Source organism: Gymnoscopelus microlampas (assembly GCF_963454915.1).
Source record: "Gymnoscopelus microlampas genome assembly, chromosome: 13".
NCBI lineage: Eukaryota > Metazoa > Chordata > Actinopteri > Myctophiformes > Myctophidae > Gymnoscopelus > Gymnoscopelus microlampas.
This window is the reverse complement of record NC_139950.1, coordinates 38,569,677-38,584,786: the sequence shown is the minus strand read 5'-3', so window position 1 is coordinate 38,584,786 and position 15,110 is coordinate 38,569,677. Positions and strand designations below refer to the sequence as shown.

The 15,110-nt window shown below is 42.3% G+C and overlaps 1 protein-coding gene across 3 annotated transcripts in view; it reads right to left on the bottom strand.

The window, feature by feature from the left end:
* ate1 (arginyltransferase 1) overlaps positions 1-9,499 on the bottom strand; it is a 92,958-nt gene extending 83,459 nt beyond the window's left edge. For all 3 annotated transcript variants that reach the window (XM_084077154.1, XM_084077152.1, XM_084077153.1), the window contains exons 1-5: positions 9,336-9,499; positions 2,710-2,773; positions 2,443-2,505; positions 1,999-2,090; positions 1,144-1,341 (exon numbers count right to left, since the gene is read on the bottom strand). In XM_084077154.1, the coding sequence (XP_083933280.1) occupies positions 1,144-1,341; positions 1,999-2,090; positions 2,443-2,505; positions 2,710-2,773; positions 9,336-9,438 (520 nt within the window). In that variant the 5' untranslated portion in view covers positions 9,439-9,499. The remainder of the gene's footprint in view (positions 1-1,143; positions 1,342-1,998; positions 2,091-2,442; positions 2,506-2,709; positions 2,774-9,335) is intronic.
* Between the last annotated feature and the right edge of the window lie 5,611 nt (positions 9,500-15,110).

Below are 15,110 nucleotides of genomic sequence, written 5' to 3'. Positions count from 1 at the left end.
AATATGGGGGGAAAATAAGAGGCACTCTGGAGTAAAACCAAATGACTGTGCTTCCTCTTGACAACCATCTCTCCCTTTGCATGATATGGCTTAACCTTTGTTCTGAACAGCCAGAGAAATGTGTTTGAGGTGAATTCACAAGGAAAGCCTGCTAACATTATGACACGAGAGAATAATAATGATTATTATAATTATATACCGTTTTAAAAGCACAGGGTAGCCCTCCAATGTTCTGTCTTTTAATTAAATATCTCTGTTTAGAACTGTGCTGGTGACATGAATTTCCTGCTTGGCAATTAATAAAGTATAGTAGATCATCCTCACCTCAACAGCTATACAATACTTGTTCCAATAATGATTATCAGACATTATTAGAACATTATTTATGTTAATCCTTCATTAAACATAAAAACAATTACGCCATCAACATATTTTATATTCAATACAAATATAAACAAATGTAAACCAAGGCATTGCTTCAAATATCCTTTGTAGATTAAACATGGAAGAGCACATGAAAAGTGAATGAATGAATATGTTCTGTTAAAAACAGCCAATAAAGAGCCAGTGGCTGAACTCTCTCTGGTCATTCAGAACGCTACATTCCTTCCGTAAAAAATAAATCCCACTGACCCTTCACTGTGGGATTTATGATCCAAATATTAGCCGCAACAATTAGTTTGCAATCACTACTGGCCAATACTGCTTAGTATGGGACACTGTACTTAATAGTCATTGCTTGAGGCGGTGATGTTCAGATTAAAATATTTAGCAAATATCAAGACTCAAGTAACTCAATCTTCATATCAATGCAAAACTAGGGCATTCAAAATAAGTCAACTGTTCATCAGCATGCAAGTTCAATGAATAATGCTGTGCTGTAGTAATAACTTATTAGTGGAAAGTGGAAGGAACAAGGAATATTTAATTGAGCCAGAATACAGTGACAACTATAGCAGGTACAGATAAAACAATGAGAAAACAGCAGCCATCTGTCTGCTAGTCAAGACAATGAATTGTGGGTAATGTTAATGAGGGTTTGTATTTTTCACAGGCCTTTTGACCTGGTGGGATGATACAAGCTGGCTAGCGGCTACGCAAGACTAAGTAGCAAGCATTCAGGATGGGCGTCCAATATCTTACCTGGTTTAACGGTTGAGGCAGGTGGTCTCCCGTCCGGGACAGACACTGGATCATTTCTAGATGTTTCTGAGTCAGCTGGTTTTGAATCCCCCAGCTCCTTCTGAACATCTGTGACAATGGGTCTCTCTACTTCTGTGTGACAGACTTTAGCTGGCTCCCGTGGGCCTGCTTCACCACACACAGCGTCCATGGGCTCCCCTGTCAAAGCACATACTCCAGCATTAAAATCGTGATTTCGTGCGCCGAAATCGTGATAATGAGCAAAATGTTTAGTTTTTTACTCGTTTTTTTCTCTAATCGAGCTAATTTGACACGATGTTATTTTAGGCCTGGGATTCTTAAATCCAGTGTTAAATCGTGTCTTTTTGGAAACAAAATAAGTCTGCTTGAAAAGTAATACAGATTAACAGCAGCCAGTTGTACAGAAAATCAAAATAAGTCCAGAATCAACAATTTACTTACAGATGTGTTTGTTAGTCTGCTTGAACAGTAATACAGATATTATTTAAAAAAAGAAAAAATAGAGATCCCTGGTGTCATCATGATGTCCTAGTACTGACTTCATAGACTGGCCTTCAAGTACTTTGATAATGGGTATACAGTGGGCCTCTGACTACTTTGATAATGGGTGTACAGTGGGCCTCTGACAACGGGTACAGCAGGTACAACAGGTATTTCATAAGCGGAGGTGCATACATTCCCAACGAACATCGGCCTAGTTAACACATTTTTCTATATATTGTGTGTTGATTTTCAATCTCTGTGGGTGTAAATGAAGTTCACAATTCACATACGGTAGAAGACACGTTTTCCATAACCTGGGCCCTTTCAATACTGCAGTCAATGTTCACTCACCCTTTGGCATTTCCCCTTTAGACAGAAATTTGCCCATCTTCTTCAGGATCTTCCTGTGAGATTTGGATGGCTGGAAGTTCAAGACATGACATCTGGATGGAGAGCACAGCAAGAAAGTAGTTTGGTTAGAATAAACTGCCTTGTTGACAACTCTGGTTATCAACCAACTAAAGTTTTCCAATGTAAAGCCAAAATAATAAAGGCTTTTTGAAATTACACTACTGTCTCCCTAAGTTACAAGGATACAAACCCAACTTGCTTTATGTTAAAGTATTTTTGACTTAAGCCACAACAGTGTTCTTTTTCTCTACACTTTTTCAGGTAAATAAAAGTAGGGCAGCATTATAAGACAGTCATATTGCAATATTTTCCCTGACTAATGATTTCACTGAAGTATGAATCATAACAAAACATTCTAATTGGCAGGGTGGCGCCAGTGTTTACCTGATGGTGTACTGTGGACAGCATGTCTTGTTCAATGTAGGCTTGTAGACATACTTTCCACTTCTGCAGAGGGAATTAAACGGGTTATTAGCACAGACCTTAAGGAACATCTTTAAATGTGTAGCTTGTTATAAATGCAAATGTTGACATGGTAGTTATCTGACCATTCTGGAGAGAGACACGATGCCAAACATTGTGGAGCGACTCACTGTGCAAAATACCAAATGAAAACACCAATAGGGGGGTTTTGGAAGATGGCATTCTTACCTTCTCCAACCTCTGTCTATGAGGTCCTGGTAGTCTTGTACCGTCATTGTGTGGGACCACATTCCTGTAGAATGGAAAATTAACAGGCTGTGAAAGCTTGAAATATTTGTTTTCATCAGTTTCATTTTAATATCAGCATACATGTCCACTTAGATCACGTTTCCCCCACAAACCTCAGTGCTTAAGAAGCTGACGCATGCGCAGTACACTTGGTCACGTTAGCGGGCATAACAAATAGCTAAATACCCCTCCGAAAATTAGATAGTAAATACATAAATCACCCCACTACTAGGACAATACTTTCTATGCGCGGATTAAGCCGCTAATCTACCTAAATCTAATGAAAGTATATAATAAAATCACGCTAAACCGGAAGTACGTCATTTCTCCCACAATTAGCTGATCACGTTTCCCTCGTTTACTGAGTGATTTTCAGAAATGCTGCAGCAGTACTATTAATGTAAAAATGACTTCACTTCATATATACTACACAGACAGTATGATTGGAAAACCAGTCGGATTGAAAAAGGTGCACTTGTTTTCACCGACGGAGGCACGCCGTCTGAAGAGGACTTGAACCATGAGAGGCACAACCAAGCGAGCTTAGACCAGCAAGTCGAGCAAAGTTATGAAAGAGATGCATGAAAATATCTCTTTTTAATGTTTCTGTATTAAGTTGAATCCCAGTATGACATGTCCACTTAGACATGGTATTTCCAACAGTGTCTCAAGATCCTAACAGAAACATACAGACTTCTGGGATGCACCAACAGTCAGCATCCCCCTTCCTCAAACTGAGGCCTCAACTTCCTGCCGTCTCTCATGACCTTCTCTTCAACACACACACACACACACACACACACACACACACACACACACACACACACACACACACACACACACACACACACACACACACACACACACACACACACACACACACACACACACACACACACACACACACACACACACACACACACACACACACACACACACACACACACGCGTCTCCGTTTCTCGCAAACTGTTGGATCAGTTTACATCAAAACCAAATGTGGAGAGTCACGTAAGCAGTAAGCACCATTTCCCAGTTGCAGCTATTGCCAAAGTCCCATGGGTCTCAGGGACAACACACTGTGATACAACAGAGAAACTGTATGACAGAAAATAATTTGCCTGAGTTAGCTATGCACCAAGGATTTGGAACTTAGGCCAGGTACACACTGCAGGACATTAGGTCCGATATTGCTGTCGCCGACCTTTTTTGGCGCTCGCCGACAAAACCTCCCGACCTGACGCAGATCGGCGTTTGATCGGCGAGATAATGCTCGCTGTGTGTGAAAGGCTCCACGACACGATATGGCTGCGATTCTCCGCTCTGCGACGGCTTTCCGACCGTTTTCAGATAACTAAATTGTTAGATATTCATCTCTGTCTGGGACAGGACAGCAGACAATATCATACACTATGAACGGGGCTGCGAGCACCTTGCGAGGAGATGCACGCTACAGCCAATGAGATCACATTACAGCCACCGTGGCTATGGAAGGTCGGTGGACCTGACCACAACAAACAGATCCCCCACACAGTTACCGTCCAGTCCTGTATTAAGTTAAACATTATTATAAAACAGAATGAGAGTGAGCAAGCGTGCTCAAAGGGGGGCTATTTATTTGAGACTATTGCACAGAGATAGAGAGACAGAGAAAGACACAGAGAGCGAGCGGTGTGTGTGTGTGTGTGTGAGTGAGTCTCGTAGTCTGTGAGTGTTGCCAGATTTTGCGAGAGAAATAAGCAACCAAGTTTGTGAAAACAAGCCCAACAAAAGCGACTATGAGCACTTTAAGCCTATATACAAATACATTGGATACTTGAAAACAGACGATCTACAAGCTCATGTTGTAGATAGGCTATTTTTAAAGAAGACCTTTGGGGGGGGGGGGGAGTATTTTCCAAATCCACACAGATCTTGTATGGGGGTCTATGGCACAACATATTTTCAGAAGGGGGAGGTCTGCGCCTCTGCGGACAAATATTAATTTGGGGGTCCTTGCCATGAAAATGTTTGAGAACAACTGGTTCAAACAACATTAGGAAACAAGGCCAAAAAAGCAACTACACTTTCAAGCAAACAATCCCAAAGTCGCTTATAATAAGCGGACATGGCAACTCTGTCACAGCGGAATCAGCGCACTTGCCGTGCGAGAGAGAGAGAGAGAGAGGGGGGGGGGGGGGGGGGGGGGAGAGGCATATCACAGGATACGTCGATTAAAATGAATTGGAATAAACACAAATGTATGTATTGGGTCTGACTCTGGAGATAGCATCCTAGTGAACTATCCTACAGTGTGTCAGCCCTTGTCGGGGATCAATCGTGTTGTGAAAACCACAACGACATTATGACAGCCGATTTCAAGAAATAAACTCCTGCAGTATGTTATGCTTAACGATCAGATGACCCCCCGACCACTTTAAGGTCCTGCAATGTGTACCTGCCTTTACTCCCCCTGCATATCAGACAAGCATGCACTTTTAACAGCATTTCTGTCTGAAAGGTGCTCTATAAAGACTAGTATTATTATTATACCACATATATTTTGAAAGAACTATACGACTCTACACCACAGTTGATAGCTGGACCAATTCCTCTCCTCCTGACTGGTTTACATTACAGCAAGAGGAGCCTGGATCTGCATAGTTTACGGGTTTAGTTTTTCTTTTTTTTTGACATTGGGAGATACTACGCACGCATGTGTTAATATTGATTGAACAGTTCAAAATACATAGTCTAGGCTTTGGGAATTTAATTCATACACTTGGTAAGCTGAAAGAGGTAGGGAAGTTTGTGCTCTAAACTCAACTATAGGGCTGAAAACAGGTGCGAGAGGCCAGCATTAAAGTCCATAAACAACAAAAAGGCTTGCACACTGAAAGATGAAAACTGAGGCTATTTAGATGCAATAGTCATTTACTTAAAAAAAGTGGAAAAAGTGACATGGAGAAATCAAGTGGACGTTTTGGTCCTCAGACCGCCTCAGTTTTCATCTTTCAGTGTGCGAGCACTTTTTGTTGTTTATGGACTTTTACACTTGGTAAGCTGACATGTTCCTATAAGATAACAGCGATAGTGTTAAGTGAATAGTTTCTTGATGATCTTGAAATAAATATGGTTTCTTACTCAAACAATCTAATTGCAGGTTATTTCTCATTTACTATTTGTGGTGTTTGAAAGTTTATGTATCCTCAAAAAGGCAAAGATCCAGAATAGTAGCAAGTACTGTAGGTACATAACCTAGCTATTAACCACACTGTTAAGAGCAAGCAACTTGAGCAACCTCAACATAGTGTAACTAAATTAGAAACACCATGAAATCCAGGTAAGTGTTTAATGACTTGCTGAAAGTTTCATAAGTACAATCTGTCATGCCATCTGCCAATCCAGATGGCATGCTGCCGTCATGGAAACGCAGTAGTTTTATCTGGGCACATCACAATCAGCACAACAGGAGCACCTGTCTTTCGGTTACACCTGATCTACACTGCTTAAGAGCCTTCTTTCAGAGGAGAGCGGGACCAAAAAGGAAGTGAATGACTCGGATGAGGCGTGCCATCGTGTCAAATTGTACTTGTTTCGCAGCTCTTAAGAACAGCTCCTCATCCCCGTGTAGTTACAAGATTCACCCTCACACAACAATCCCTTTTCATCATCTTAAGACAGCTTTTATTGCGTTGCACCAAAGGCAGGACTTCCAGGGATGAAGTTTTATTAAAGCGATTGTTATTAATAGATAACTTGTGTACAAAAATGGAAGGTCTGGCACAAGGGTGGCGCTAGAGAATAGGCCACAGGAGCAATAACATCAGTAGAATGCATCCTGTGTATTAAGTTTATTAACAATTATGTGCCCAATAGTTTATCAGATAGTGCGTAATTGGCAGGGTCTGAAATTCATTTTTTCAAATGAATTTCAATTAATTGAAACATCACAGCTAATTCCAGTGCATGACATTGTCATATGACAAAATATTCCTAGTTCAACAACCTAGTTCTAAAAGGTAAACATGCTGCCAAGCTGACATGAGGACATCATTCACTGGCTGCTGTGTGGGATAGTTGTTATCAAAGTAGACGTTTTTTAACCATTTCAGATCACATTCCCGGTCTTATTACGCTCTAGTTTAACCATATTTATAGACTATAACACTATATAGATATCAAAATCCAATGATGATTTCTTCCTGTAAACCAAAATATGACGCAGGCTTATGTCAGCAAGTACCAACCAATTTCAACCAATACTATTTTGACATCCACCCGTAAAAAGGTCGCCCACACTGCTACAGACATTAGAGGCTGGTGCTGTATGCCATACTGTATATGCAGAATCAAGCATGGGCTGGTTTCAAACGGTGTTAGCTAAACAGTACACTAAAATGTTTCTGAAAACATCTGAGGAAAGAAAAAGGCAATTTAACAGAATCATTAGAGGCTGGTGCTGTACGCCATACTGTATACAGTATCAAACATGGGCTGGCAAAAGTGTTTCAACCGGTGTTAGCTAAACAGTACAATAAAATATGTTTCTGAAAACATCTGAGGAAAGAAATGTACAGTATGTGTAAAATGTGATGTAAAAGCAGGTATTTTGTCATTGCTACCTATGGAAAACACCTGCTGTGACATCATTGATGTCACAATGGGTGTAGTCAGACATGCTTAAGTTTTCAAAACCCAGAGAGAATGCAGTGAGTGCACATCTTCCATTTCCAAGTATCACCCGTAAAGTTGTTGTCCCTTCCTGGAAAATCACAGTGACAGTGAACAGAACACTAATGTTTGTCAAGTCAGCAGACGGGATGTACACTAAATATGATTAATCAGAAATGCACACCAGTCAACAGTGAACAGTCGAATCTGTGGATGCAAGATCATAACCTATTAGCCATCAGCGTTTGCCTGAAAAGACACAATATTGCTGTCAGATCTGGTACAGTAAGTTTTGCTAGACTGATTAAAGGGTTAACAAGTGGGAAGACCTCTATTCTCAACACTTGATTCAACCCCTGTCCAAAGAAGAAAAAAAGAAGAAGATTCAACTCTGTGAATGCCTAGCCTTGGATCAAGACTAGCTGTAGTAGAATACAACTCTCGTAGACGTATTTATGATTCTGACGTTTTCAATGTATTAGAGTTGTAGGGTTGATCCCCCATGGACACAGGGACTTTCATCTCCTAGCCCGTAGATCTCCACACTGTACAAATGCAAAAAGAAAAATGTGCTTACCCTCACGCCCCAAATGTTAACTCTTTCTACGGGGTAGTAGTGCAATGTAATAATCCATATCTTTCAATAAATAAGTGTTTTAATCCCGTCTGTGGCCGAACACCATTGTTTCACCCTCGTTTACTTCCTATTTACATTGAGTGTAATTCCGGGTTTCACCGGATGCGCCCCGACACTACCACCCATTGGGAACTTCAGACAGAATCGGCCACAGACGGCATTAAAACACTTCTTTATTGAAAGATATGGATTATTACATTGCACTACTACCCCGTAGAAAGAGTTAACATTTGGGGCGTGGGGGTAAGCACTTTTTCTTTTGCATTTGTACATGTTTAGAGATCTACGGGCAAGGAGATGAAAGTCCCTGTGTCTATGGGGGATCAACCCTACAACTCTCGCAGATTGAAAACGTCAGAATCATAAATACGTCTACGAGTTGTATTCTGCAGCTAGATCAAGACGATCATAGATGTATTTTCGATTTTGACATTTGATAGTCTTGATCCAAGGCTAATGTCTGACTGTCTACAAGACAAAGTCACTCAGTATTAAAGCGACCCCGTCGTGAGATCGAGTATATACTGTACATACTGTATACGCTTTAGAAAGAGGAGAGCGACTAGGCTGAACAAAATGTAGCTACAACTAGCCTCAGGTGATACTTTTTGTGAGGGGTCGTTTTTAAGTGTCTTAAGTGTCGGTTTGGAAGTACTTGTTTTCTAAAACGCAACGTCCTCCTGCTGCCTCTGGCATTATGTGCAATATCTAATCGAAAGGTGTACGAAGGACCGTTGAGTGATTTCCAACAAGCACTTCCCAACTCGAACACTAAAAATGACCACCTGCACGGAATTTATTGACATAAAGTAGCTATAACTGTCTATGGTGGAATTGTATCAACAAAAACTTTGCAGATATTTAATACAATCAGAATTCTCTGTTCGGATGGCTGTCAAGGGTTGCTATTGCAAGTCTAGATTCCAGATATTAAAAATAGGACCCATTAGACTTGCTTACTGCGGCTAAGTAACAACAGTAGCTGTTTGGGACACAGACACAGGGGCAGCTAGCTTAGGGTGTCTAGCTTTACACTGTGACTCCAACAGGACGAAACTTGCACACCATCGGTAACGTTAGAGTGAAATGTGAGAAAGGGACACATTTGACCCTATTTTATAGAAAGTGTCTGTGTATCATAGTTTTTAGGTAGTCATGGTACAGTTCCTTCCTTCCAGCAAATAGACGGAAACCCTGACAGAGCAATAATGCTACACAGTAACACAGCAGTGACATAACAGAGCTTGACCGTACAACTGTGGGATTCAACACACTTACCATGAGAGAAGTTGCCCTTTTCGTTCTTACAATAACCGCAACGATAGCCATCGTCTCCACCAAAATACTCCACAATTGTGTAGGTATTATTTCCTGCAGCCATCTTTGTTGTTACGGCTGAATGAGAACAGCTGAGTTGAGTGCTGAGAGCTGTGTTCCGCAAGAAGATCTGTAAGGAAGAGACGCCGACGTCATTTTCGTTTTTCTCAATGATGCAATTCCATTCGGCAGATTCGTTGCACTGGGAGTCAGACTCACACCGGAAGTTCGGTGAAATAATAACATCGGAGAGCTCCGTTCCGTCAGCAACTATAGGACATCCGGTATTGGAGCTAGCAACTATAAGGTTTCCGGTTGCCTTCAAAATAAGATCACTAATGTGTAATGTTTTTTAAAAGACACAAATATATTTTAAAAATACATTTATGATGTACGTCTTTTAAATGGCGCATACTAGAACACTTCTAATTGCCAATTTTATTTTTATAGACACAAATGTATTTTAAAAATACATTTACTTTAACTGGATATTCATTTGTGTTTGTTACATATGTATTGTTTTTGAACTGTTTGTCCATTATTGTAATAATGCTGCCTCTAGGCCAGGTCACTCTTGGAAAATTATCATGATATAATATTGTTTATTGCAGAAGCAAATAAACAGTGATGAAAGTAACAACAAAATATGCTACAAATAATAATAGTAGATCAGTGCAGGTGCGATTTTAAAAAAAAGCAAGGGGGGTTTATAAAGTTGATCTCACCTATTTAAAAACTAAAATACAATACAAATAAGAAGAAAAATAAAAGTGTGTGTGTGTGTGTGTGTGTGTGTGTGTGTGTGTGTGTGTGTGTGTGTGTGTGTGTGTGTGTGTGTGTGTGTGTGTGTGTGTGTGTGTTCGAGAGAACTGTTCCATAACTGAGCGCCCCTGAACTTGATAGAAAATTGATACAGACCAGTAGGACAGAATGGTTGGTGAAAATTGAGAGATAAGAAAAAAAACTGGCAGGCCATCCAGTGCGGCCAGATGTAAGAAAAGAAAGTGCCGTTCTCAGACAAAAGTGGACACTGGAAAGGCACCGGCGGACGCTGCCAACACTTCTGACATACGCACGCGTGCGGGGACACCTCCCCTACAACGCCACACTCTCGGATAAGCCCGAGATGTGTAAAAAAAAGTGTGGCGGACCGTCCAGTGAGGTCAGAGGTCAGAAAAGTGCCGTTCTCAGACAAAAGTGGACACTGGACAGGGGCCGGCGGACACTGCCGACACTTCTGACATACGCACACGTGCGGGGACACCTCCCCTACAAAGCCACACTCTCCGCTAAGCGGGAGAGGTGTAAAAAAAAGTGTGGCGGACCGTCCAGTGAGGTCAGAGGTCAGAAAAGTGCCGTTCTCAGACAAAAGTGGACACTGGACAGGCGCCGGCGGACACTGCCGACACTTCTGACATACGCACACGTGCGGGGACACCTCCCCTACAACGCCACACTCTCCGCTAAGCGGAGAGGTGTAAAAAAAAGTGTGGCGGACCGTCCAGTGAGGTCAGAGGTCAGAAAAGTGCCGTTTTCACACAAAAGTGGACACTGGAAAGGCGTCGGCGGACACTGCCGACACTTCTGACATACGCACGCGTGTGGGGACACCTCCCCTACAACTCCACACTCCCCGCTAAGCCAAACAGGTGTATTTTGAAAAGTGGCGGGCCGTCCAGTGAGGTCAGGGGTCAGAAAAAGGCCATTTTCAGTGCATAGCCTTTACAAATTGGACGCTGGACACGAGACAGCTATTTGCCGTGGCACTTGTGACATACGCACAAGGTTTATCATACCTGCCATTCCATCTGTACTTTAATTTTATTTGTGTTATCTATATTTTTATTTCTACTTCATTACATCAGTATTGTTACTTGTTACTGATGTATTTTGTTTGGTTGTGCTAGCACAGTCTCTGTAGAAACAGGTCTCAACATTTCACTGCTACTTGAGTAAGTGACAAATAAATCCCTCTTGATTCTTGTTCAGATTACAGTAGTTCCAGAGTTCTCTTTGAAAATGTCTCACATTTTGAAATGGCTCCACATCCATTGCCTGATATTAAGCTGGTAGGTACACATGATGTAATAGACATGCCACTAAAAGTATGCACTTAAAAGTTTATTTTCATTCATTATTTATATTCTTTATAATTGTGAATGTTAAAAATTGTGGGGTTCTGCTATAGTCACTTACAAAACGTAAACTGGGTTTGTGTCAAATATACTGCAGTTCTTACATTAGTTTATATATAGTAGGCCTAATACCTATCACCGTCCTTTGACTTTATTTTTTTTAGATAAATGGCACAATCATGGTCACAGTCAATGTTACATACGTCTTATCTCAGGAACGGAGAGAAACACAGAACGAGATGTTGGTGTGTGCCTTTATTAATGGTCTTGACATTTTATACTGATGTCAAACTGGGAAACTGAAATAGAAGCAAGGCTTGTCCATAGCCATGGGTGGGAGTATCAACACATATCCATCAATAACTGGTCTGATGTCAGAAGTGTTGGCAGCGTCCGCCTGTACAAGTATAAACATCCTCCAACCAGCAAATGCATTGCAAGTGGCAAAAACACATGGGTACATTTATTTCTATGTGAAATGTAATGATGCATCACTTAATGCTGGCATCACAATAGAGGACGATTTGGAAGATATTGACCATGGTGTGGATGTGTTTTTTTGCAAAAAAATGTACGCCTCTCGGGCTTATCCGAGAGTGTGGCGTTGTAGGGGAGGTGTCCCCGCACGTGTGCGTATGTCAGAAGTGTCGGCAGTGTCCGCCGGCGCCTGTCCAGTGTCCACTTTTGTCTGAGAACGGCACTTTTCTGACCTCTGACCTCACTGGACGGTCCGCCACACTTTTTTTTACACCTCTCCCGCTTAGCGGAGAGTGTGGCGTTGTAGGGGAGGTGTCCCCGCACGTGTGCGTATGTCAGAAGTGTCGGCAGTGTCCGCCGGCGCCTGTCCAGTGTCCACTTTTGTGTGAAAACGGCACTTTTCTGACCTCTGACCTCACTGGACGGTCCGCCACACTTTTTTTTACACCTCTCCCGCTTATCCGAGAGTGTGGCGTTGTAGGGGAGGTGTCCCCGCACGCGTGCGTATGTCAGAAGTGTCGGCAGTGTCCGCCGGCCCCTGTCCAGTGTCCACTTTTGTCTGAAAACGGCACTTTTCTGACCTCTGACCTCACTGGACGGTCCGCCACACCTTTTTTTTACACCTCTCCCGCTTAGCGGAGAGTGTGGCGTTGTAGGGGAGGTGTCCCCGCACGCGTGCATGTGTCAGAAGTGTCGGCAGTGTCCTCCGGCGCCTGTCCAGTGTCCACTTTAGTCTGAGAACGGCACTTTTCTGACCGTTTCTGACCATTTATCCATTTAGATAAATTATTAATGTTTAAAAAAACATTTTTGTTACACAGAAACATAATATGTGTTGTATAGCTTCGTTTAAATGCTTAATTTGTAGTTTTAATGTGCAAATTAACCGTTTTTCTACTTTATTTTTATTTTTAGAGGGTACTCTTATTCTGAAGAGATCGTCCACCGGAAGTCTTATAGTTGCTCCGTTATAGTTGCTGACGGAACACAGCTACATTGGAGTCTATGAGAGCCAAGTGGACAGCTTATGAGCAAACTCTATTTCTGAACGATTGAGACCTTTATAAAATACTCGGCACAGGAAAATATTATTCCAAATGGTAACAGGAAAGGTGGGCACCAAAATATTAGGGCACCTAGGAAGAGTGGGCACTAGGCCTAGGGAAATGTGAGCACCCGGAAGAGTGGGCGCTTTTGGGTGAGGAGAGTGGGCACTAGGGAAAACTGGGCACTAGGAAGAGTGAGCTCTAGGGAAATCTGGGCACCATTTGTGGGAAGACTGGGCGCCACTAGAGAAGAGTGGGCACCAGGGAAATCTGGTCATCAAAACAGAGTGGCACTGGGAAAACTGGGCACCATTTGTGGGAAGACTGGGCGCCACTAGAGAAGAGTGGGCACCATGGAAATCTGGTCATCAAAACAGAGTGGCACTGGGAAAACTGGGCACTAGGGAAATCTGGGCACCATTTGTGGGAAGACTGGGCGCCACTAGAGAAGAGTGGGCACCAGGGAAATCTGTTCATCAAAACAGAGTGGCACTGGGAAAACTGGGCACCAGGGAAATCTGGGCACCAAAACAGAGTGGGCACACACACACACACACACACACACACACACACACACACACACACACACACACACACACACACACACACACACAGAGTTTTGTCCTGGTTGAAAAAACTTAGATGTACCACTAGATGGAGACATCATCACATTATCCACCACTGTTCACAACACAGGTGGCTGTTAGTGTTAACCAGCTAGTCACCAGTAGTTATTTTCCAGCTCAAGTCCTGAGCAGTCCACATTCTGCTACTATAGTATTCTATTGTACCAGCTAGTAACCAGTAGACATGTGTTAAATATTACAGTGTGAGAAGAGAAAAGTAGAGTGTTCAAATATTACACTAGTAACAATTACAGTAAATCAATGCTTAACTTTGAATAAATACAACAAAGCGTAAACTCGTGTGTAAAATGTCAGGTCCCGACTCGGCCAAAAGCAAATCTGTGAGGATCTAGAAAGTGCTCCTGACTCTTCAGGATGCAGCAACTGGTGATCACAACTCCACTGCCTTGTTCCAAGACTCCATTGCTGCCACATAACTTATTGTCTGTAGACAGAATGGAGGAACTGATGGTTACGTTCACCTGCAGTCTCTGCATGAACGTCTCCTGAAGACCCTCTGCTGAAGTATACACATACACCAGGGTGACTTTGGGGGATTTTGCGTATCGGTTGGCATCTCCAGAGTCCAGACACCGCTCACAAAAACACACCAGTGTGGTTGTCAAAGGAGCACTTGGTAAGAAGGTGAGGCCTGCCTGGTGTTGGTAGGGAGGCGGCAGTAGCCGAGTGGATAGAGAAACCGTACGGGAAGCACATGGTTGCCGGTTCAAGCCCCCCGGACTGCCCCGGCCTATATGTGGTGATGTGTCTTTGAGCAAGACACTTAACCCCTAACTGTTCCCAGGGCACTGTAGTAATGTCACTTTCCCACTGCTCATAATAGTTAGGATGGGTTAAATGTATTAATAGCACCCCACTGCTCATAATAGTTAGGATGGGTTAAATGTATTAATAGCACCCCACTGCTCATAATAGTTAGGATGGGTTAAATGTATTAATAGCACCCACTGCTCCTAATAGTTAGGATGGGTTAAATGCAGACCGGACAATTTTCATGTATGTACAATGAAAAAGCTTTTTATAAGTGGTCAGATGGGTGGTGCCACAGACGCTTTCAAGATTTTCAAGCGGGCCCTGATCCAGAAAAGGTTCAGAACCACTGTAGCACAGTGGTTCTCAAGAAATGACAACACTGTTATGCACAGTGCACACACCACCATGATGCCCTATCTTGCGTGCGGCCTTACCCCTTATGCCTAAACTTATTAGCCATATTTTACTATTTTGAAAAAGTGTTTTAAATAGTTCGACTAGCTAATCTGCATCGACACGTTGTGAGCTTGTAGATCGGCTATTTCAACTTTTAAAATGTTTTTCAAAATAGTAAAAAATGGCAAAAAGAACACAAGAGCACCTAAGTCACAATTACACATTTCACTAGTTCACCCTTCACCCTCTGGGGTGAAGGGTGAACTAGTGAAATCATCTTGG